The sequence below is a fragment of the Gobio gobio genome (assembly GCF_949357685.1).
Source record: "Gobio gobio genome assembly, chromosome: 10".
NCBI lineage: Eukaryota > Metazoa > Chordata > Actinopteri > Cypriniformes > Gobionidae > Gobio > Gobio gobio.
Window position 1 is genome coordinate 47,109,744 of NC_137116.1, and position 24,442 is coordinate 47,134,185.

A 24,442-nucleotide genomic window follows, 5' to 3' on the forward strand; every position below is an offset into this window, starting at 1 on the left:
AATAGCAGTGACAGTCATAAAGCTTCATGTCCTGTCCTAACCGCTCTTATCAAACACACAGTTTACATTGTTACACAAATCGCATACATATTTGCGATCCGCCCCCGTACTCCTGCAGTGTTTGCGCTGTTGTCCTGTATATGAGCTGTACAAAACGACAGGTGCACGTCAAAGCACTGACACTCTCACAAAGACAGCCTCAAAAAGTGTCACGGAAAGTTAAATCTCACCTGTAGATGTAGGAGTGAGCAAATATACCTGTTCCCTATCAGCTGATCAGCAGAATACAATACCACTGTATTAACATGCAAATGGATTACAGATGGTGCTGTCGAAGTGTACCTGTTCATTTAGTGTGCTTAGAAGTTCAACACACACTCTTTTTAATCAGATATTTGCTTACTACAAAAGCTTGGCACACCAGCGTCTGTAGATTATTGTCTGTTTATTCAGCAGTAAATACTAACCGGACCAGCTCAGGTGAAACTGCTATATGAGATAATTTGTCACTTTTAGGCTTCAACAAAAGAATGTAATTAGTCCAATCTCCTATTGCCATGGTACCATTCATGTCAGGACGTTGTGTGTAGGCTACAGTATAGACCTTCAAACATACGATACCCTACAATAGCTCACTTTAGCTTCATTTAATGCTTGTCATGAACATGAAGCTTTTAATATGAGACATTGCAGAGAGGTAAACACAAAGACGGCCTGGAGGCGAAGTAATTGTGTCAGATCTGTTTTCAGCCCTGTGTGTGTGTGTGTGTGTGTGTGTGTGTGTGTGTGTGTGTGTGGGGGGGGGTGTGTAAGCTGTTAACTCAGCAGCGGCCTTGTGTTTTAATGAGAGCAGGGTCTAAAGTTGTTCACCTGCTGTCTGTAATGAACCCAAGGGGAGAAGCTTGGTACACACACGCACAACGTTTATACTGATAAAATCACCTGCACCAAAAGACTGTTATTTATGTTTTTTCCCCTCCCATGCTCGTCTGTGAAACGTCACGCCTTTGGATGTGAATCTCCAAGCTGTGAAACGGGTGACATATCTTCGCGGTAGAGGTCAACTGTTAAGTTTCATGACATCTCGATGATGTTTGGATTCACACACAATCGTAATTAACCTCTTGCTCTTGAAGGGAAAGATTAGATTTAAACGGCAGACATTCATTTCTTGCGATTCTCGGCAGCTGTTACGGTTTGACCATATGTGCGTGTGTCTATACGGATGTGCCGTTTCTTTCTGTGCGTCGTTTTTGCGACTTTGTTGTGTGTGTGTGTGTAAATAAGGCGGTAAGATGCTCTCCACCTGGAGTCTATCCAAGCACGCGCTCACACTCGCACACGCCCAAACCACAGCACCTCGGTGGGTCCGTGGCGACAATGGGCCCACTGGAGGGAAACAATCAGCAGAAGTGTATAAAGAAGGAGAGAGGGGAAATGCTCTGTGATTTGGACTCTTTTGTGACCCAGACAGTGCATGAAAGGCCGAGGGGGAGTGCTGATGTCATTATTCTGTGCCGTCAGGTGCTACACACATGCACACACACTCTGTTTGTTTAGCGCAGTGAAAAGGATGCTCCTTAGTGCCCATTGTGCGCAGGGACCAGGAAACACACAGATACGTACATGCACACATACATCCCGAGCAGGGCTGGGGAGAGACGCCGTTCTGCCCCCAGAGGGCTTTTTACACGCGGCCCTTACCTAAGGGAGCGGGGCCGGCACGCGCTCGCACAAGCCACCTGCTGCTAATGAGCTACTGTTGTACACTTTGATGAAATATAATTGCATTATGGTGTGTAAATAAAGCCTGCGTGTTTTGTCACAGCATATGCTGCCCAGTGTCACAACAGGAACAACAAGCTGGAGTTGAAAAGCCCAGAGGAGCGGCAGGTCGTGCTCTGTGTCACTAGAGACGCCGCAATTCCCTCATCTCTTCCTCTCGCTTTCGCTCTTGTTCTCTTTAAATGTGTATGAGGCTTCTCGTTGCCCTACCCATCCCTCACTTTAGACTCATTTAGTTTTTTTTTTTTTGGTTTTGTTTTTTTAACAGTGTGATATTTCTATGACGTGCAAAATGGAAAGATTTTTAGTGGCATGATCAAGCTGTGAAGGAGTGCTAAATTTAGGACCTTTGACGCACGACTTGTATGTTTTTTCCACAAGTTCCATGCTGATGTATGTAATGTGCTACAATTATGTAGTTTTATGGTCATTTTAATATTCAATGGGCTATAAATCTCCAAATTCAATACAGAACTGTCATGTAGAACAGTTAGTTCATGAGATACATTTCGATTGTTTTCCTCTAATGTTACTGTTTTGCTGTCCCCTGCGCAGGCTATCCGTCTCTCATTGGAGCAGGCCCTGCCACCAGAGCCCAAAGAGGAGGGCGCAGAGCCAATCAGCAAGCTGCGCATCCGGACGCCAAGTGGCGAGTTTTTGGAAAGGCGGTTCCTAGGCAGCTGTAAACTCCAGGTCCTGTTCGACTTCGTCGCCTCAAAGGGCTACCCATCCGACGAGTTCAAATTGCTCACCACTTTTCCTCGCAGAAATGTGAGTTCACTCATGTGCACAAACTTTTAGATTTATATAGTTTTCAAATAAAAAAGATAATAAATATGATTTATATATATATATATAAATAATATTTATTTGTAGTTTATATACACATTATATATACATATATCCGTTAAGGAACTTTAAGTGTTATTGTCCAATTTAGCTCACTACTGAGGATATTTTTCAGCAAATTTGGGTGCAAATCAATATATTAACACGTACATCATAATGGTATCGGTCACGATGTAGCCCCACTTGTGATAGCTATTATAAGTACACAAGTGCACACACAGTCCTGACACTCCCGCCTCCTTATATTATATTTTCTGTGGGCAACTTTCCCCATGCTGGAACATGACTGATATTAGTCTAGAGCCCCACTGATGGTGAATATCTTTTAATTCCTGTCCATCTGCGGTGCACTAATAACTGTGTGTGTGTGTGTGTGTGTGCGCGCAAAGAGTGTGTGTGAGTGTTGCAGCCCAGCAGGAAAAATAGAGTGTATAATTGGCTAGTTAATCCCAGCGTGTGGCAGAAGTTTGTTGCTCATCTTGGTCCTTGTGTGTGTGTGTACTGTAAAAGTCCACAGATAGTCACACACCTGCACATTAATTAAAAGCCATGCGTGGTTAATTAGTATTTCTTTTCCTCTTGTGTATTTTATTATGTTTTTTTAACATCTATCCACAAGTGCATGCATAATATACGGAATATTAATTGCAGTCCTCGGAAGCAGAAAGGTGCACTGGCTACTTCGGATACAGTCAGCAGTTCTCTGTTCTGTGTGTGTGTGTGTGTGTTTGTGTGCACATTTAAAGTGCTGCGTTTGTGCACTCTACAGTAGGTAGATAACAAGCGCTGCTCTTAACGACCTGACTAATTAACAGCATGGAAACAGAAATGCGCTTTCCATTAATCAAGAGATGTGTGCAGGCCTGCCCAGACAGCATGTCATCCAAACCCTTTGGGGATGAGCGCTAAGGCCCCCCAACAAACACGCACTTTTACACACACGCAAAATGCCATATAACCCACATAAACACTAAGCATCCGCCTTAAACACTTGTTCTCGGACAGCCTCACACCCAACAATCACCATTTCACACGTTGCATTGCATTTATTCACAGTCTCTGTTTGGAAACCAAAAGAGAATCGAGTTGCGCGTTTCTGCAGAGGGTGAAATGTGTATCCAGCAGCAAAAGGAGGGAAGGTGAAAGCAGGAAAAACAGGCTGTGTTTGTGACTGTGACTACAGTGCTTGAGTTTAATCCTCTCTCTCTTTCTCTCTCTCTCTGCCTCTTCTAATTAAAATCATCTCTGCCACAGACTCGCTCTATCCCTCCCACAGGATTAGGCCATGAGCACTATTGCATTTGTAATTCTGCACAAATGTTTAAACTTCATCTCTCTCCCTCTCTTTTTTTCTTCTCCCCCCCTCCTCCTCCTCCTCCTCCTCCTCTTCATCTCTGCATCCAAAACCAAGATAATTGCCAGCAATAAGAGAGTGATTAAACAGAGGAGTTTAGAAAGCGAGAGATGGAAAAGTGTCTGAAGGCTTTTGTTTCATTTGCGGCCTGCGAGGGTTGTGTTTGTCAGTTTGTTTGTTCTTTTCTTCCCTTTGATGGACAGATCCAATGCACCTGCACTCTTCTGAACGAGAGTGTGAGGAAGGATTAGAAAGCAGCCTCAGGATTGCCTTTCTATTCATAACACTCATTAATGTCATGGCACAGTCACATCGCCACTCACACCAGTGCTTAGAGGACCTCCGATCATCTGACGAGCTCGATTTCTTTTCTGTTTTTTTTGTTTGTTTGTTTTTTAAGTTATCCAACTCAGGATACATGAAGGAAATCTCTTGGACGAGTAACCTAATCTCATGTTTGTGTTGCGTTTCGAACAGTGTTTCTCAACTGGTGGGTTGAGACCCAAAAATGAATCGCGGGTCTGTTCTGAATAGAGAAAACGATGCTAAAAGCAATACATTTAGTGTATTATTTACATACATGTAATATTTGTATGGATTTTAGAGCATCATGTAGTACTATATATATATAATTCTATATAATATAATTCTATATATTCTCTATATTCCACACTCATATACAGTCAAACCAAAAATTGTTCAGACACCAGATATAATTTTTTAATAGTGTGTGCTGGACTCTATAGTTAATTTATGTTAGTGAGGATGGAAAAATAAAGTAAACTGTGACATATACCCAAAAATTCTTCATACGGTGGACTACCAGTAAAATTGATAAACATTTGGGACCAAAATTATTCAGACACTTTGACCTGACCATGTTTTGCTGAAGTGTTTTTTATTTAATTGCTAATGTGACCTTTTACACCACAGACTGAACAAAATTAAGCTTTTTAATTGGTTGACCTAAATTGGTGTTATCTAAAAGTGCACTTAAATTTAACAGCTGACATCTGATTGGTTGATTGTAATCCTTTACATACCTTTCTATCAAAGTTATCAGACATTATCAAGATGAATTTGTTCTGTTTAACTCTTCTTGTCATATTTTTAACAGTTCTTGTCATATTTTATTACCATTTTCTATAACTATAGCGAATAAACTGTGATAATGTGAGAAAATGTTGAAGGTGTCTGAATACATTTTGGTTTGACTGTATATATACATATAATATAACTATATAATAATGCTGCACTGAAATAAATGTAGCCATGTTTATTATATATATTATATGTATAATATCTATTTATTGCATTTCAGTGTTGTTTACATAAGTGCAATATTTTTGTATTAGGTCATCATGTGATGTCCAAAATCTAGTTACTGAAGAAAAAACTGTTGAAAACCAATACATCTGTCTCTTTTAACCCTCGGAGAGCCAATTGGATGTGCGGTTTTACATCTCTAACGTCAGCGCCTGGCCTGTCTGTGCATTTACGTTGGCTTCTTGCCTTTAGACCCCCCCTTAGCATCCCATGGTCATGCTAAAGACAAGCATGGAGCCAGAACTGACTTCTCCCCAGAGGTGGGAATAGTCCCCCCCACTCACCACACCGTCTCCATCCTCGGCCGGCCCTTAGCAGAGTCTTTCTCCAACACTGCGAACACTAACGCCCTCACCGCTCCTGCAGGCAGATAATGATCTCCCACCGCTTTCCTAATTGGCCAAATAAACACTCTACAACACAGCGCTAACACAGACCTGGCTATTGGGTTTTAATTAATGGTGGAGAACCCTAAATGGCTTCATTAGAACTGCGTTGTTTCAGCTGTATTTTTTTCCCCTTTCTTTTTTTGTTGGTTTGTTTTTTTTCCTTTTCTTTTTTCCTTCTGTTTGGAAAACCACATCTCGCGTGTCTGGTCTTTATTTTCCTTCTCTCTTAGCCGCTTATTGCAGGTCCTTTTATTAGCGCTAATGAACGGCAATATTTATTTGCCTGGCTTTTAAAGTGGTGATCTTCAGTTTAAACATGTCTCGCACTGCATCAGCGAGGACTGACGTTCAGCTTATTACTAATTTACTTTTAATGTTTTGACTGCGGGATTCGGAAGCCAGCCCTTTCTTACACTGTGTGTTCTTAATGTATAATAATGCCTTTAGTTGTTGATTTACTTTGCCTCGGTCTGGTAACATACACCTGCTTTATGATGCCACTCTGTATTGTCATTTTAATGAGTTTTTACTGTGTTATTGATCAGGTTAATCCTTAAGTATACTAATAATGAAATTAATTAAACTAAACGGGCAGCTGCAAGTGACTTCAGTGAATCATTCTCTGAGACACTCTTTTATTTTGTTTTCCAGTGAACTCCGTAATAATTCCCCCAGGACTTTTCAAACAGTCTGGTTGGAGAAATGTACACAGTGCAGTCAGTGAGGTTCTTTCTTTTTAATCTAAAAGTACTGCTCAAATTTCACCTGAAAACATATTTACACTAACAGTGCTGGTAAACGTTGCCTTCAGCTGCCTGTATTTTTAAATTATGAAAATATATAATAGAGTAATAGAGAAGCTATTTATATCTTCATCGAAGACTAGCACTGTTTCACAAAACTATTAAGCAACACAACATTGCTTTTAACATTGACAATAAGAAATATTTTTGAACACCAAATCAATAAATATTAAATTATTGCTGAAGGATCATGTGAAAATACAGCTTTGCCATCACAGTAATAAATTACATATTAAAATAAAAACCATTTTAATTTGTAATATTTTGCAAAAAATAATTTCTTTTTATAAAATAAATGCACCCTTGGTGAGCATAAGAGCCTTTCAAAAAAGAATTTGGGTAGTGTACATTGAACTTTTTTTTGCCACTTTTAATTGATTGTAAACCATTTCGTCCACTTGTTTAATAGGTGGCATGCTCGTCGCTCCGTTTAGGGCTCAAAAGTCGAGTAGAACTTTTCGTGGCCCTTTTCCTCTGGTCATCTGGGCGGCTGTCCTGTGTTTGTTTGGTGACTGTGTGGGGCCGTTGAAGATGAGTGTGTTAAAGGTTTAACAGGATTACCTGCCATCAACATCATCAAGGCCCAAAGAAAACAGCCGCCCGGGTCTCTCCTCCATCACACGGCCACTTCTTGCTTTAATAAACCTCTTCAGGATTACGGTGATATGAGTCTCCACACCCTTCAAATGATCTCTTTTCTTCTTCTGTTTACTTTGGAAGTCGGAGAATGTATTGTTCATCGGTGGAGATCACACTACCCGGGCACTTTTGAATTCATTTGGTCTTAACATCCCCCCTTGGAGCGAAAGCGGTGCTCTGCGGGTTAAGGTTGTCAGTCAGGAGGGTTTTAATCATACTTTAATTTTATGATTCGGTGTGAGTGTGCATTTGTGTGTCAGCCGTGGTGTTGGAAGCACCAGCGCAATCAGTGTTGCACAGAGAAGTCGAATTTAATTCAAGAGGGGCAAAGAGAAGCTTTCTGAAGAAACGAACCTGAGCTGGGAAAAGAGGGAGGGAGTGAGAGGAAGAAAAAGAGCGAAAGACAAGGAGAGTGGAGGAAAACAACAGCTTTGTTTGTTGACAGATGCTTCTCCTCTTATGGTCTGTTAATTGGATAACAATGTAAACAATCACCCATGGCATCTGTCTCCTGCCATTGCAGTGCCACCTTGTTTCTCTCATTCCCCTTTAAAAGAGAACAGTCATCAACACAAACACACGCACACATCTGCGCCACCCTAGAACCTCATTTACTTCTACCAGATGATGTGGTGTTATAGCAGGTTTTCGGGTTCATTTCCATTTGAAGTTTTTCTTAAGCGCTCGTCTGAAAGAAAGGGAAGGTATCCTGGTGGGAGCAACGTGTTTTTACAATGCTCTCCCTGGTACTACCCCCTCCTGTGCCCTCAGGTCAGATTGAAAAACAAAAGGCATAAGTCACACGCTAAAGTGAGGTTTGGGGCAACACAGCTAATGTGCTGAAGCGGGTGTGATATCTGTACTACCCCCCTTCGAGATGCCAAACCCGCCGATAATACGCTTTCACTTTGAACTTACTGTTGTCTGCTCTATGTCAGGTGCGTTTTGAGGCCTTTACCTCAAAGCATTTCATCTTTTTAATGTAAAATTTGATTTATAGACATTAGAGTTATTGGTTTTGTATTATATCAGAAGTCTACCTTTAAAGTATTTAGGTATCATAAATTAACAATGAAAAAAAAAATTGTTCAACATTTACTGATAATTTCTACATACACTACTGTTCATAAGTTTGAGGTTATGATTTTTTTTATTTTTATGAAATTCATACTTTTTTCCAGCAAAGATGCATATTTTTTTTAATCAAAGTGACAGGAAAGTCACTTATTTGTTGTTTTTCACTTTCTATTTATCAAATAATACGTTTCCATAAAATTGCTAAGCAGCACAACTGTTTATCAATGGATGATGAACATGAAGAAATATTTCTTGAGCACCAAATCCACATATTAGAATAATTTTTTTGAAGGATAATTTGATACTGAAGACTGGAGTAATGATGCTGAAAATTCAGCTTTGCCATCGCAGGAATAAACTACATTTTAAAAAGATATTAAAATGGAAAACAGTTGTTTTAAATAAATAATAATAATAATATTTTACAATATTACTTCCTTTTTTTTCTTTTCTCCAAATAAATCAAATAAATGCTGCCTTGGTGACACTTACCAACCCCAAACTTTTGAACGGTAGTGTATACATTTTTAACAATTTAATTATTTATTAATGCTGTAAAATGTGTTATTCATGGTTATTTCATGATACCTAATGCATAGTTTTTTTGTTTTTGTACTATCCATATGTGACATGCTGTTGATTACCTGAGAAAATTATGACTTTCAGTTATTCCTCAGTTTCTCAAAAAAGCTTTGCAGGACTTTTTTTCTTGTTAATAATGAATAAGACCTTTTTATATGCCAGTAAGAAACCACCCTCAACACCTTAGCAACCAACCTGAAACCTTAGAATTAGGGCTGCACAATATATTGAAATTATCGAAATATCGCAAATATACTTATCGCGATATGCATATCGCAACGGCACGCAATATCTGAATGATTTTAATAGGCCACTTCAACATTGTGAAAAGTGTACGTTTTAGGTCGACACCTATAGCAGAGAATAGACTGGGCACACGACTGTTACTTATGTGACTTGCTTGACATTAAAAAGAGTTATTAAACGCAATAACTTGCGCAAAACAACTCCTTGCAGTCTCGTGCTGTCTGACACACAACGTGCGCACAAGCCGCCTCTCTGAAAGCGTGTGATCCGTGCCTTGTTACACACTCAAACTGTCAAATACACACACAGTTATGTCAAAATGGCTGTCTTGACGAGTATTCGTGCAAACACAGTCGGTTATGCTTTACGTGAACGATATCAGTTGGTTGGGGAAAGAAACCGAATGCGTGTCAATAGGATCTGTGCATTAGGTCTTAAAGTGACAGCCCGCTAATACAGTAAACCTGCCGCTGTCTGTCAAACAACAAAAGAAAAAGAGAACCTCACACTTGGCTGAATAACCTTTGTAGCTTTATTATGTATCAGTGTATATTTAATTAATGTGAAGAATACTGTTTTTAGTTCTTATTGTTAATAACAAAAATAAAAGTAACACAAATAGTCGTCCACCCCTAGTTCAGGTGTCTTTGTTTACCTGGATGTTCTTGATGTTAAGTTTTAGGTTGATATAACTATATATTACCAAGTCAAGCAAAGAGTTTTTGATATTTAAATATTGGCATTACATTTTTTGTTTGTTTACATTGATTTGTGACATTTATTTTTGCTAAAAGACTGCTGGTCACCTTCAGAAGTTGTAGTGATGCTTACATAAATGGTATCCTTCTCAGTCTTTAAATATCATTTAAATAGATTTTACACACTTAAAGCAATATCGTATCGCATATTCAATATCGCATTATTTAACAAGGTATTGCATATCACATTCTTCTTCAATATCGCACAGCCCTACCTAGAATAATTAGATTTTTGCATCAAAATGCAAAAATCTACTTGGTCCTGTATCGTGTTGAGGAAACATGGAAGGGACCAAGAAACTCTCATTTCATCCAACGCACCTTTCTTTTTTCCATGTATGTTGCATATACTGTTTTTATTCAGCTTTGTGATATCCTGCAATGTCCTGGCCGCTTTCACTGAAATTACACAATACAGTATGTTAGCTTTATTCTCTGAGCCCATCACCTTCTAGCCCAGCTGCTTTCAGCTCTGTGTTTTAATTACGAGCATGGAGAGCTGGAGGGGTCTACAGAGTAGAGAATAGGCCTTAATCAGAGCCCTGTCACCAGGCTGCAGTTAAGCCCCTGTCCTGAGCACCATGGCCGTGCGGTGTGCGGACACCCAGGTGTGAGCAAAGGCCCCGTGTAACAGGAGAACGCTCTGCTATTAGCTCACTACAAAGCAGCCATCTTCTCCCGCTCTCCTTTTCTCTCCCGGCACAGGATCGCAAGCTGCTTACACAAGCGCTCGCCACTCCTCATCGACTGGGAAAATCCCTGAACTGAGATGTGGATGATGGTTGTGCCGTCACAAATGTCAGTTAGTTTGCTGTTTAAAGTGTGTCCAGAGATTGCAGTGCTCTTGGATAATGAAGTCGGGCTCCTCTCATGGAGATTATTGCTGGCTGATGAGTTCTCACCCAGTCGCTGTGGCACAGCTATTGTGTTTGGTTTGGATTGGTCCATTTGCGATAACAAACAGCAACTATCTCAAAAGGAAACAGGACACGTACCTCACACAGGGACATTATCGCATTACGATGTTAACGAATGACATCAGACGGCCAGACCCCACACATCGCATAGTTTAGGAGGAATCTTAGCCCGCACACCTCATGAACTGGTTTTAAATAAATTACATTCTTAATATTCCACTTTTTTGATTGCTTAAGCATCTGAAAAACATCTGAAGTACACTTCTTTTTTCTTTGTGTCTCCTCAGTTTCCAAGAAAATATTAAAGCAGCATAACCGTTTTCCAAATTGGTAATAGTAAGCAATGTTTCTTGAGCAGCAAATCTTCATATTAGAATGATTTCTGAAGGATTATGTGACGCTGAAGACTGGAGTAATGATGCTTAAAATTCAGCTGTACCATCGCAGAAATAAATGACACAGTTAAATATATTAGAATAAAAAACTGCTTGTTTTACTCATTTTTATGATCTAATAAATGAAGTCTTTGAAAACTGAAATGAAACCTTTTAAAAAATCTGACCTAAAGAAAATGCAGTTTAAACATTTTAAGTTATTAAATTAACAATGAACAACAGTTTAATTGTTATTGATTAATTAGTATTAATGTCCTGTAAATGCTGTAAACATTTATACTAATTATCGCATAACTAAAAAACATCTAATTTTATTGTTATTTTTATTATTTACAATCTTGATATTGCAATAAAATTAGCCCTTTTTTAATGCTTAAGCCAGGGGTTTTCAAACTTTATGATGCCAAGGACCCCCAAATATGATAAACCTTTATGAGGGACCCCCTTCCTAAAATCCATCTATATATTTTTGTGTATGAAAAAAACATTTAAACTGTTAGATAAATAGTAAATGTGACATTATAAATAACCTACAACATATTGTTTCCCAACTTTAATTGACTATTAATGTTGGATGTATAAACCTGAAGAAGAGTTAAAAATTATTTATATAAGGAACTTTCATAATAAATGTATGCAAGCAGCTTACGTACTGTGTTAATAAAACTGCCTTACAACCCCAGTGAGCAAGACAAAGGGGACTAAAGTGAGAAAAACTGACTAAAGATGCAAAGCAAACATATACAATTCTGGAATGTATACGGCAAGAAAGGAGAGAAACATTTAGAAACGAAACAGTTAGAATATTCGGTAGACTTTATCCAATTTTGCTTTGTCTTTTTATTCTCTGAAATTATCTGTGGATCCCTTAGAACCTTCTGGAGGACCCCTGGGGGTCCCTGGACCCCAGTTTGAAAACCCCTGGCTTATGCATTGAAAATTAAAGGGTTAGTTCTCCCAAAAATGACAATTCTGTCATTAATTCCTCACCCTCATATCGTTCCAAACCAGTAAGATCTTCGTTCATCTTCAGAAACACAAATGAAGATATTTTTGATGCAATCCAAGAGCATTCTGACCTCTCCATAGACAGCAATTTAATGGACACTTTCAAGTCCCAGAAAGGTAGTAAAGACATCGTTAAAATCGTCCATGTGACTCCAGTGGTTCAACCTTAATTTTATGAAGTGACGTGAATACTTTTTGTGCGCAAAAAACAAACAAAATAACGACTTTATTCAACAATTTCTTCTAGTCTGTGTCAGACTCTTGACATAACGTAAACAGTGCAGCGCTTCCAGAATGTCGGCTTACCATTGGCCATTTACGTGAGCACCACAACACATGCACACGAGTCGTTCTACACTGCACTGCACTTTTTACACTGCGTCAACAGCGTAAGAGCCAGACACAGGCTAGAAGAAATTGTTGAATAAAGTCGTTATTTTGTTTTTTGCGCACACAAAGTATTCTCGTCACTTCATAAAATTAATATTGATCCACTGGAGTCACATGGACTATTTTAACGATGTCTTTACTAACTTTCTGGGCCTTGAAAGTGTTAATTAAACGGAAGTCTATGGAAGGGCCTGGGAGCTCATTTGTGTTCCGAAGATGAACGAAGGTCTTACAGATTTGGAACGACATGAGGGTGAGGATTTAATGACATAATTTTCATTTTTGGGTGAATTAACCCTTTAAGGCCTGGTTTTGCAAACAGGGCTTAGATTAAGCTAGGATTAGGCCTTAGTTCAATTAAAACATTTAAGAAGCTTTTTATAAACGTGCCTTAGAAAGAAACATTACTGATGTTCATCTTGAGACAATACAATAGCTATGTTTCCATCCACCTATTTGTATGCGCATTTTGGGATATCACATCAAAAAATGTTGAGTGGAAACGGCAAGATGCGCATAAATTCTAAAAATCCCTGTAAAAAACGAATGCACGCATTTGAGTCGGATACATTTTCTATCCGATACGAAAACATGCGCATAAACTACGATGGAAATGCATTTACCGAATTAATTCCTCAATGCACATTTAAAAAAATAATAATAATGTGACTTTCGCAATGTAACCGCATAACTCTTCAAACCAGCGGAAAAATCTTGTTTGCAAAGCATCAGAAATGCTGTTTTTGTCATTCAACAGTCGGTTGTCAAAGATGCTCGGTATATTTCCTTCCTAGAACTGTCTTACATGATATCTGCCTCTGAAAGTAAGACAACAAATATGAGATGCACGAGTATCTCTGAGACGCAAATCATATATTATATTTATGAAAATTATATATTCTCCTATGTTTCTTCATGATTTTTTTAGCGGTAGTTTATCAGGAAGTAACGATTATGTTCTCTTCGACTCACTGGATGGAAACGGTGCTCTATTCGCACGTTTTATGCGATATTGAAATTTTGCGCATAAGTTACATTCACAACTTTGGATGGAAACATAGCTAGTGGCATGAACATATTTTAAGATATGCCAGTGCAAGTTGCTTCCAGTTAAAACAGCTCAAACATGCATTTAAGTCTGGGACTAGGCTTAAGCCTTGTCTGTGAAACAGGAGGTATGTGTCTCAGGTTCACTTCTTTTTTCTTTGTCTCCCCCCAGATAACGCAGATAGACCCGGCGTGGAGTCTGTTGGAGGCTAAACTCTTCCCTCAGGAGACCTTGTTCCTGGAGGCCAAAGAGTAGGACCGATCCGAGACATCCCGAGGCGATTGAGAAGAATAAGCAAAGAACTTTTAGCATGATGTCCGACCAGACACACACACACCCCCACACACACACACACACACACACACACACACACACACACAAGCCTTCACACACTATCACACGGTGCGTTGTATATGAATGCTGAGTGTACATTTTATGCACACGGAGGCCTTCACAAGCACATGGATAAACGATCACTCTCCTCACATAACTGCAGTGTAATGTTTTTTTCTCCACCCAAAACGTAAGGTAACTGAAAAAAAAAGCAGAGGTGTGGAAGTCTAAAACAGCCAGCCTCACAGACAAGGACTTCTCACAATGGCTGCTTTATAGACATGTTTTGTGTTGAAATGAGACAAAAAAAAAATCAATTAAAAAAAATGACAAATAAATAAAAGTCATACAAAGAGACATTTCCTGGAGAACGCTGGACCATTTCCTTTCCCAAGGTTCTCAGAGTCCATGATTCTCAGCGTGGCTCTGAACAGACCATCATCCCTTCAGAGCCCGGCTTCTTCCTGATACCCAAATTGATAATACTTGGTTTTAATCTCATTTGCTTATGTTTATTTTTCTCCATTTTTTTCCCCCCTTTTTAAGTTTGATGCTGTATTAGATTTAGGTTGATATACATTATATAAAGGATATATGAACATGCATGTCTCTTGCCACTCTAAATTTATTTTTACCTTCATGTGTGAGTGACTATATCATCATCATGGCATCATCAAACCAGCACATGGTCTCTTCACACTGAAGTCCTGCATTTTAATACGCGAGGTACATTTAAAGGATTCTGATATTATTTACTAACCCTCACATGTCGTTGCAAAGCTGTAGGAGTGTTTTCAAAACAGAAATGATGAATACTTGGGACAATCTGAATGGGGACTGGAGCTTCAAAAAGGATGCCAAGGACAATAAGGGTGGTCTGTATATTACAAATTTAGGTCATTTTATCACTAAAACTCTTGGTCAAACATGGTGAAAAGTAGCAATGTTGAATTCATGGATCGATGGTTCTTTTGAATCAGATCTTTTCAATTAATTGTCTGATTTTAGGTATAATCATTGAAAGATCTATTAACAAATCAGACTGAATGACAGTACAATTCTTGAAAAAGTGTTCCACAGGAAAAACTCCACACATGTTTGGAATATGTGGGTGAGCAAATGGCAGCATTGTCATTTTTGCTTGAACTATTCCTTTCATATCATGTGACAGGAGCGCAATCGTCACACCAATCTGTTTTTACCCTACTCTTTTCCAGTTTGAGATGGGTCTTTCTTTTTTTTTTTTTAGATTATTCCAGATTATTTTGAATCTGTTGATTCAATGAGGAAATTACACCCTGGGAATACTACAAATATATTCACTGCTGATGTGAACAACATGGCTAGCATTGTAATACACTAAAGAAGCCTTTTGGCTTTTTTTTCTTTTCTTTTTTGTCGTTGTGCATGAGAATGTTGCTAGTGGCCTTCACATGATTGGGCATGTGTTCAAAAAGGACTCAACAAAGAATATACAATGATTACTACACAACATATGCAGAGACCGAAGTTCTGGCAGTAGATGTTGATTTCCAAATCTGGGTCAAGAGTGTCTGAGGTTTTCAGACCTCTCTGATCAGTAAAATTTGTTATTATGGCTATTTTTCCCCAATGAACTCTAATGCTTATTGTACTCGCTGCAGCTTCATACATTTTAATGCGAGAGAAAAAAACGAGAGACTGCTTTTGTATGGGTTTGGTCAAGTTAAGAAGATGACCAAGATGACCTGAAGGTTGGTGGATTTTGATGAATGTATTGAAAGCTTATGAATTGATCGTTCTTTTGAACTATAAGCAAAGACAGCTCTCGGATGTTTTATGTGAAGTACAGTTTTTAAACTGGAAAGAGTCTAACCTGCAGGCTGTTTCATTTGTGTTGCCTTGCCGTTCTCACGCAAGGAATCTGGGCGTTTAATGTGTGCATCCAGTCATACTTCCACTGCAGATGATGTGCCCTTAGAAGACATGAATCATCCTCTCTCACACACACTGAGACTGAACTTAGCATTTTAAACTAACTCAAACATTGTGTTGTTCTCGTCATTGAATTCAGTATTCATTTCAGACAAAGGAGAAAGCAACCTTTATTCAAAGTGACAACAACAAACTAAATTACAGCTCTCTTGTGATCCTTCAAGCTTGGTCGGGTAACGCAATTCTCTGAAATCGGCTCTTGTGTGTTCGTCAGCCTCAATGTGAGCATTCGCAAAATGTGAACATTTCTTCCTTCAAATATGTGCCCTCTTGCTCAATTCATGCACTGAAATTAAATGTTGTCAAATATGAGTAATGCCTGTGTAAATTGGACTTCAATGTGTTTCAGAATTTGCAGATAACTGCTCTCCTGGTATCATGTTTAGTTTGGCCTGATTGATCTACTCTGGTTTTTTTCAAGAAAGAGCAAGCACTGAAAGGTAAGATTTTCTCATTTTCTTCAAGCTAAGTCAGGTGTGAAGAACTGGCAAAACCAGCCCGAGGAAGAAATGTTGGTTATGCAGTTCTTGTGTGCGTGTGATATTACTGTTTCAATGACTGAATGGTTGGTTAATACACGCAGACATCAGCTTTGCTCTGACACGGAGAGCAGTGATGTGCAGGTCGGAAATGCTGTCATTTAAATTGTGAAATGATATTTCTTTCAGCTTGATCCGGCTTGTCTACACTTTGTAATCGACGTTCTTTTGGCAGGTGTGTTCAGAGCAATATGAGAAGAGTGCAATAATTCCCACAATTGAAACAGTAATCCTCCTGTTTGAAAAAAAAAAAAACACCAATCCTGAATCAGAGGACTTTGATTGTTTTTCCTCCCATTGTGTGTGGTAATTTTGAAATGTATTTTATTAGCCTTTAGATTTTATATAAATATTTCATAAATAATATGACATTTTTATTGACATTTATTTGAGATTTATTATGTAAATGTATGGATGGATGGATCCCCCTGGGTTGATGGATGAATGGAGGTTGGAGGATGGATGGGTGGATGTATGGATGGATGAATGGAGAGTGGGTGGGTGGTGGATGGATGGGTGGATTTACATTTTTATTGCCGTTTGTTTTAGATTTATATGGATGGATGAATGGAGGTTGGTTGGATGATAGATGATTGACATTTTTATTTCCATTTATTTGAAATGTATTCTCTAAATTGATGGATGTGGGTGGGTGGGTGGGTGGATGGATTGACATTTCTATTGCCAGTTATTTTAGATTTATTATGTAAATTGATTGATGTGGGTGGATTGATGGATGGCTGAATGGAGAGTGGATGGAGGATGGATGAATGAATGGGGGGTGCGGAGGATGGATGGATAGATGAATGGAGGATGGATGGATGGATGGTGGGTGGGTGGATGGATTATGATATTTTTATTGCCATTTATTTGAGATTTATTATGTATAAATTATGTATAAACAATTGATTGAGGTGGGTGTGTTGATGGATGGATGAATGGAGGGTGGATGGATGGATGATTGACATTTTTATTTCCATTTATTTGAAATGTATTATCTAAATTGATTGATGTGGGTTGGTTGGGTTGATGGATGGATGGATGGATGGGTGGGTGGATGGATTGACATTTTTATTGTCATTTGAGATTTATGTAAATTGATTGATGTGGGTGGATGGATGGCTGAATGGAGGGTGGATGAATGGATGAATGAATGGAGGATGGATGGATGAAATGAGGGTGGATGGATTATGACATTTTTATTGCCATTTATTTGAGATTTATTATGTAAATTGATTGATGTCGGTGGGTTGATGGATGGATGAATGAATGGAGAGTGGATGGAGGATGGATGAATGAATGGGGGTGCGGAGGATGGATGGGTGGATGGATAGATGAATGGAGGATGGATGGATGGAGGGTGGGTGGATGGATTGAGACATTTTTATTGCCATTTATTCAAGATTTATTATGTAAATTGATTGATGTGGATGGATGGATGAGTGGATGGGTGGGTGGATGGATTATGACATTTTTATTGCCATTTATTTGAGATTTATTGTGTAAATTGATTGATGTGGGTGGGTGGATGGCTGGATGGATGAATAGAGGATGGATTGATGATTGGAGGATGGATAAATGGAGGGTGGATGGATTATGACATTTTTATTGCCATTTATTTGATATTTATTATGTAAATTGATTGATGTGGGTGGGTTGATGGATGATAGAGGGTGGATGGATTATGACATTTTTATTGCCATTTATTTGAGATTTACTATGTAAATTGATTGAGGTGGGTGGGTTGATGGATGGATGGATGGGTGGGTGGGTGGATGGATTATGACATTTTTATTGCCATTTATTTGAGATTTATTATGTAAATTTATATATGGCGGGTGGATGGATGGATGTCATGTAGGCTCTCTCTCTCTATATATATATATATATATATATATATATATATATATATATATATATATATATATATATATATATATATATATATATATATATATATATATATACACACACATCATATATATCATATCTTTTTTTATCTTGTCAAAAGATAGAATCAGTAAAGGTTTATTAGAGCTATTTGCGTGTTTTTCTTTTTCTGATGACTTGTCAGATCTGTGACGTCTCAATCATTGACCCTGAATTGTAGCTGCTGTCAATCAAGAATCCGATTTTCCAATGCCATCATGGTTTGATCCCAAACTCTACTTACAGACAATAGTAATTTTGTGGCTTCCTGTGACACCGATTCTCCTCTGGCAACATCAGGTGGTGACTCGATTCTTCAATAACAAAAGGGAAGCGTTCAATAATGTTTGACTAGTCTTTAAGGGTCAAGAATGCTGCTGGCCCTTGGTGAGAGAAGAGAATTCTTGACGCAAGTGATCTCTTCTTTGAAGCAGTTCCTGATCCCACAGCATCCACTCACCCAACGATGCTGAAATCCCAGACTAAACTAACCTGGAGGGTCACTCAAAGTTTACTTTCTCAGAGACGCTAGAGAAACAGAATCTATGCGGCTTAAAGAGTCGCCCGAAAAAGAGGGCTCATTTGTGGTGGGCATTGTGTGCGGATGGAGTGAGTGAGGCGGGAGGGGTTGGTGTGAACAGAAATAGTTTTATTGGCTGCTACCAAAAGAAATACTTCAGTCATCCTGACGGATCTCCAAGAGTCTTCAATAGAGTTTTTATTTTACTTTCTTTAGGTATTGAGACCTGAAGATTAACAGACTGCAGATTACTTTTTGACTGTATATGGATGATTCTTCAATTAGGGGAAAAGGCTTTAGCTTATTATGGTTTGCCCAAAGTAGTTTTCTAGTTTTAAATCGATTCACTTTTTTTTTGTCTCTCTAATTAATTGAATTAAATTTGCCTCTCTTCCCCTTTTTAATGCATTTTTACAATTCTAGTTTGCACTTTTTCCCAAAAACTTATTCATTCAGTTTTTGTAGCCAATACTGAGTTTTAAGAACAATTGAATTTACAATGTTTGAGTCTCTGTTTGGTTATTGGTTATGAAAGAAATAACACTCTAAAAAATGCTGGTTTAAAAACAACCCAAGTTGGGTTGAAAATGGACAAACCCAGCAATTGGGTTTTTTAACCCAGCGATAGGGTTGTTTTAAGCAAATATTTAACTCAACCGGTGGGTTAAAACAACCCAATTGCTGGGTTTGTCCCTTTTCAACCCAAATTGGGTTGTTTTTAACCCAGTATTTTTTAGAGTGAAGCAGTGAGCAGAAGGCTGAGAAATTGCATTCTATTTTAATTTATTTTATTTAGTTATGTGTTTTGATGAGGTCTAGATTATAGGTGAATAATAATGATAAATGACAAATCTAGCACTTAATCAAGGTGTCAAAATTGTAACCCCCCAAAAATAATGCAAGTAAAAAAAACTGGCATCAGAAATAGTTGCAACTGTTGTACTTTATTTTCCAGTGAATCACAAATACAGTTTTGTCCTGATAGACAAACAACTACCAGTATATGAATTGATTAGTAAATATTTATAATTTATATAAAAACGGCAAAGAAACATTAAGCCGTCAGATTCATATTTTACTCCGCAAAGTGAGGTAAATCTGCAGGATAGGCTACTGTAAACTGCTTTTATTTTTATTTCAAGCTATGTCTATTTTATTAATTTATTTTTGCATTGAATGAAATGTTTATACTTTTACCAGGGCTATATTAATAATATCAATAGGCATAGTATAATGCTACTCAAAATGTATTTATTTATCAGGTTGTCGTTGACGACGGTCAGCTTTTTGACACGTGACAACTCTTTTCACGATTTAAATTAAGACGATACTTGATTAATTTATTAATGCGAGTACAATTAATTAACTGTGCCAAATACTACTAGTTTTCTAATTGCAGAACAGGTGAAACGGGTGCATTTATTAATAAATATTTCACTATAGTGTTCAGCAGGCTTTCAGCGGTGACACTGTCATTAATCTTTCGATATTAAAAAGCTGTCCAGAAAGTAAGTCGACACGGCCATTGTCCAGGTTAGCACAAACCCCTTTTCCCACTCCTGTCTCATAAAAAAAATTCTGCAAGGGAGGAGAAAAAATAATAAAGCTGTGGTATTCGGATTATCGTGGACGAGGATAAAGCATTAAATGGGGCTAAAGGGGCCTGAATAGACGCAGTGGCGTGCGAAGAGAAGCAGAGTAATTATTGCTTCATAATTGTGTTCTTTTTCTTTTTTCAGACAGCATCGCGCTGCAGAGCCCCACTTGGAGCGGTTGTGACATTTAGGAGGCCGGTCTTTGTGCTCAACACTTCAAGTTTAAAAAACAAGGCCAATTGAGTCGGCGCAGCTCAAAGCCCGAACCATTGTGTGGGACCACATTGAGTTTGGATTTGGGACAATGGTGTTTCTCAAATTTCTTGCAAAAACCTATACTCCATCTGTGATCTCAATGAGCGCTCTTTCACTGGGTTCCTGCTTTTCTGTTTGATTCGTTTGTAAAGGGAGGCAGATGTGGATGGACGGAGGCCGCATTTTAATTGGCTGCTGCCTGAACACACACTCGCATCATTTCATCTGTCATTGCATCATTGGTGTAGAAAGTGCGTCTATACAGTAAGATTACAGTAATAAGCTGTTTTTTTATTTCTAAAATGGTCAGTTACATTAGGACGCCTTGATAAAAGTCATTTCTCATTTTAAAGTTTTACCATTTTCGGTTAACAATAAAAAGACCAGAATAGACTAAATAATGTAGACTATATTTTACCCATGCACTGTTAAAAAATATTATTGTTGGTTAAACTTTTTTTTTTTTTAAGTAAGTGCCTAACCTGGTTAAGTTATAGAATTTAGTTAATACAATGAATGAGATGGTTTAATCAACAGAAATTCAAAATATTATGTTATCTGAAGTTGATTTGACAAAAGAAAAAATGTTGATAAGTCGTGAAAATATTTTTGGTAACTTTATTTTACAGTGTCATTGTTACTATAGCAATAACTATAAATTGTGCATAATTACATGCAACTAAACCTGTACCCTATAGGCTACATGTAGTAATATTACTCATTCCTTAAATTATATATAATTACAGTGTAACAAAGACACCTTAAAATAAAGTGTAACCATTTTTTTTGTACATTTGATTTGAAATTAATTAGACAGCGCCTTCCACGAAGATTATAGAACTTGTTTTGTAATAGCCACTATTTTGTTTTATAAGGCTATAATAAAAGTGCACCAAATGATATGCCTGATTGTTTAAGTGCGTGGATTAAAATAAATACACTACAAAAATGAATAGCCTGCTTATAGGCTAAATAATTCATAATTGAAAATAATATATTTTTAAACTAAAGCAAGCCGCATCGAGCGTCCATCCCGAGTAAGCCAATAAAAGCTTATTTTAACGCAGTTATTTTAAGCGCTTTGTTCTGTGCCTTTAGGGGAATGCCATTGCTGCGCTCAAGGGTCCTGCGCGGCGCGGCAGCTTTTCATGTGAACAAGAGGTTAACAACCTAATGAGGACTTGGAGACGAGATGAAGCGTGTAAATACACTGGTTTTCCTAAAAACCCGCGCGCTCGGCACCCTCATTCCCCTTTTTATCTGCTACTCTAACCTCTGCTGCGCTCTGCGCACTCAAACCATTCCAGCAGGAGTTCCTCGGGGAGGCAGTTTGGGTCCAGCCGCGCTCCGGCCGGGTATCAGCGGAGAGAAAGATCCTTACAATGGCGCTCCGGGGTACTGGAGGAACAGAGACATGCTGTTACATATGTCGGGTCAAGCATCTCTTTTGTGCCGCTTTAAAAAGGTGTAAAACTCAGTCAGCGGTGCGGATTCTAAAGGGAGTGAAAGCCTTGTATGGGTTTTTGATGCATAGGTCTGATGAACTGTTGAAAGAATGTTGAATTTCCTAAGTGCCCACAGTCAGTTTTAATTGCCCGGGGGCATTTAATTGGAATTCACAGAGACGCCCATTCAATGGGGAGGTTTTCTTTTTCCAAGTAGTAAAAGTGTGTAGAGGGCCGGCTTCATTATTTAAACTATAAAATAGCTATATAGGTTCTGCACGAACAGAATTAGTAAATGTAGCCTACAATCTTAAAAATGAAGGGGTTTTCATTGCCTCTTGGTCTTGGAGAAGAACTCTTTTTTGCTCTGTGGTTGTTCTGAGATTTTAAAAGTTTAGATTAGTTGTTTGGATCGTTGTATTGGCCTGGCTTTTTTTTTTCTCAAGAACTTAAGGAAATAAGTTCATTGTGAATCCCAAATATTGAGATTGTGAGCTTTAATGCATTTGTTGGTGTTCTATTCTACCTTAATCGTTTTGCATTGAGTACAATTTGCTTGTATAGTCGCATTCCGAGAGTTGTGACTAGCATTGCTCCGTTGCTTATTCTTCCCATATCTGTCAAAGATCACAATTGTTCAGAGTTGTGCTTTCATCATCTCTCAGTTTATGAACAATCAACGCCTGCTTGCGGTTTTGTAATGATCTCGGGATGTCTATTTTCAGTCGCGTGAGATCGCTGCCGAGATAATGACTTTGAATGTCAGAAAGCTTTAGTTTAATATCGTCTCTATTAGTGTGCTGGTTGGGTAATTAAAGGTGCAGATGAGAGCGGCGGGGGGACAGATGGCATTTGCTTACTGTGATTGAGTGTGTAAACAATAGGAAACCGAGCGACAGGGAAACAGTGCAGGCCCACATCATTTTATCGAAGAGTGCGTGAAATTCAAAGTCCAGGTACCAAAGAGAGAGAGAGAGAGAGAGACGACAAAAAGCTGCTTTAAATTCTTTGACAAATCGCGATTTATTATTCAGAAAGAAAAATGAATAGTAATATTCGGCTGTGTTGCTTTTATAGCAGATGTGCTATAAACAACATTTCATTTTGAACATATATAAACAGTATTTTCATATTTTAAAAGAAACGGAACAGTGTAAAATTAGTGCGTAAATAAATGAATTGGCTGTAAGAATAAACTCAGTAAGTGCGTATTTCAAAAGGCATTTTAAAGTGCTCAAAAATACCTTATAAAGCATTTTTTAATTATGACAAAATAATCTTAAAATATTGGATGACTATTGTTTATTGTTGCAAAAACTATGCTACTGTACGAATAGAAAAATTAAAACATTGCAAACATAAGCTAAAAGAATCTCATTGGCATTTTAAAAACTGCCTAGTTTTATAATAATCCTCGCTTTCGAATCATACAATAAAATGACGTCTAATTCTGTAATATTCAATAATAATTGCTACTACTACTAATTGCAATGTCTGCTGATTTTCGTATTTTGATCAATCGGTAGACTTTTAAAAGTATGAAGAGCGTTGAAAAATAATCAAATAGCCATTTAAGCTATATGAGAAATATTCGAAACGCATCAAAACAAGCAACAAGAACAACGCTTACAATAAACAATACGATGCCAAGTACAAATATAGGGGTTTAATTATGTAGAAGATGTTCAACACAATACAGAGAAACAGAAGTGATAGTCTTCCAAAGACAGCTATTCCCTCTATCGCGTTAAACCATGCGAGATTTAAGCGGTACATAAATAATGTTAATTTAATTTAGCTCACATAATTAGGCTACAATCAAATATCCCCATGTCCTGTTTAAATAGAAATGCCAAGCACATTGAACATAGCGTGTGTTTAATTCAGGGTAAGTTCTAAATGAATGCTACACATGACGAAGAAACAATGTTTACAGTAAACAATTACAAACAACGAATTGCCCTTAAAATCTAGCTTGACAACTTACCGTTTGCGCTTATCGATATTGACGTCATTCTACGAGGAATTGGCTCTTCACTACAGCAAACCTTTAAAACAAAATCTTGTCTTTCAAAAGTTAAAAAAAGAGTTACTCATCTAAAATGTACGTGTAAAGAAAAAAATTATTTGTTTGATATTCGAGGTCTGGAAAATCAAGTTTTTGACCGATAGCTATATTGACTAAATGGCAAGTTAATAATTCCAAATCGTTCAACGATGCGTTTAAAGAATACTATATATAGTAGGCTAGCAAGCAGTAGTCAATTGTCTTACAGGATCCATTGC

The 24,442-nt window shown here is 38.0% G+C and overlaps 1 protein-coding gene across 1 annotated transcript in view; it reads left to right on the forward strand.

Moving 5' to 3' along the window:
- Nucleotides 1-14,503, forward strand: part of faf1 (Fas (TNFRSF6) associated factor 1) — a 78,492-nt gene extending 63,989 nt beyond the window's left edge. Inside the window, exons 14-15 of the mRNA XM_079826351.1 lie at nt 2,341-2,556; nt 13,738-14,503. Coding sequence (XP_079682477.1) covers nt 2,341-2,556; nt 13,738-13,821 — 300 coding nt within the window. The 3' untranslated portion in view covers nt 13,822-14,503. The remainder of the gene's footprint in view (nt 1-2,340; nt 2,557-13,737) is intronic.
- Nucleotides 14,504-24,442: the final 9,939 nt, after the last annotated feature.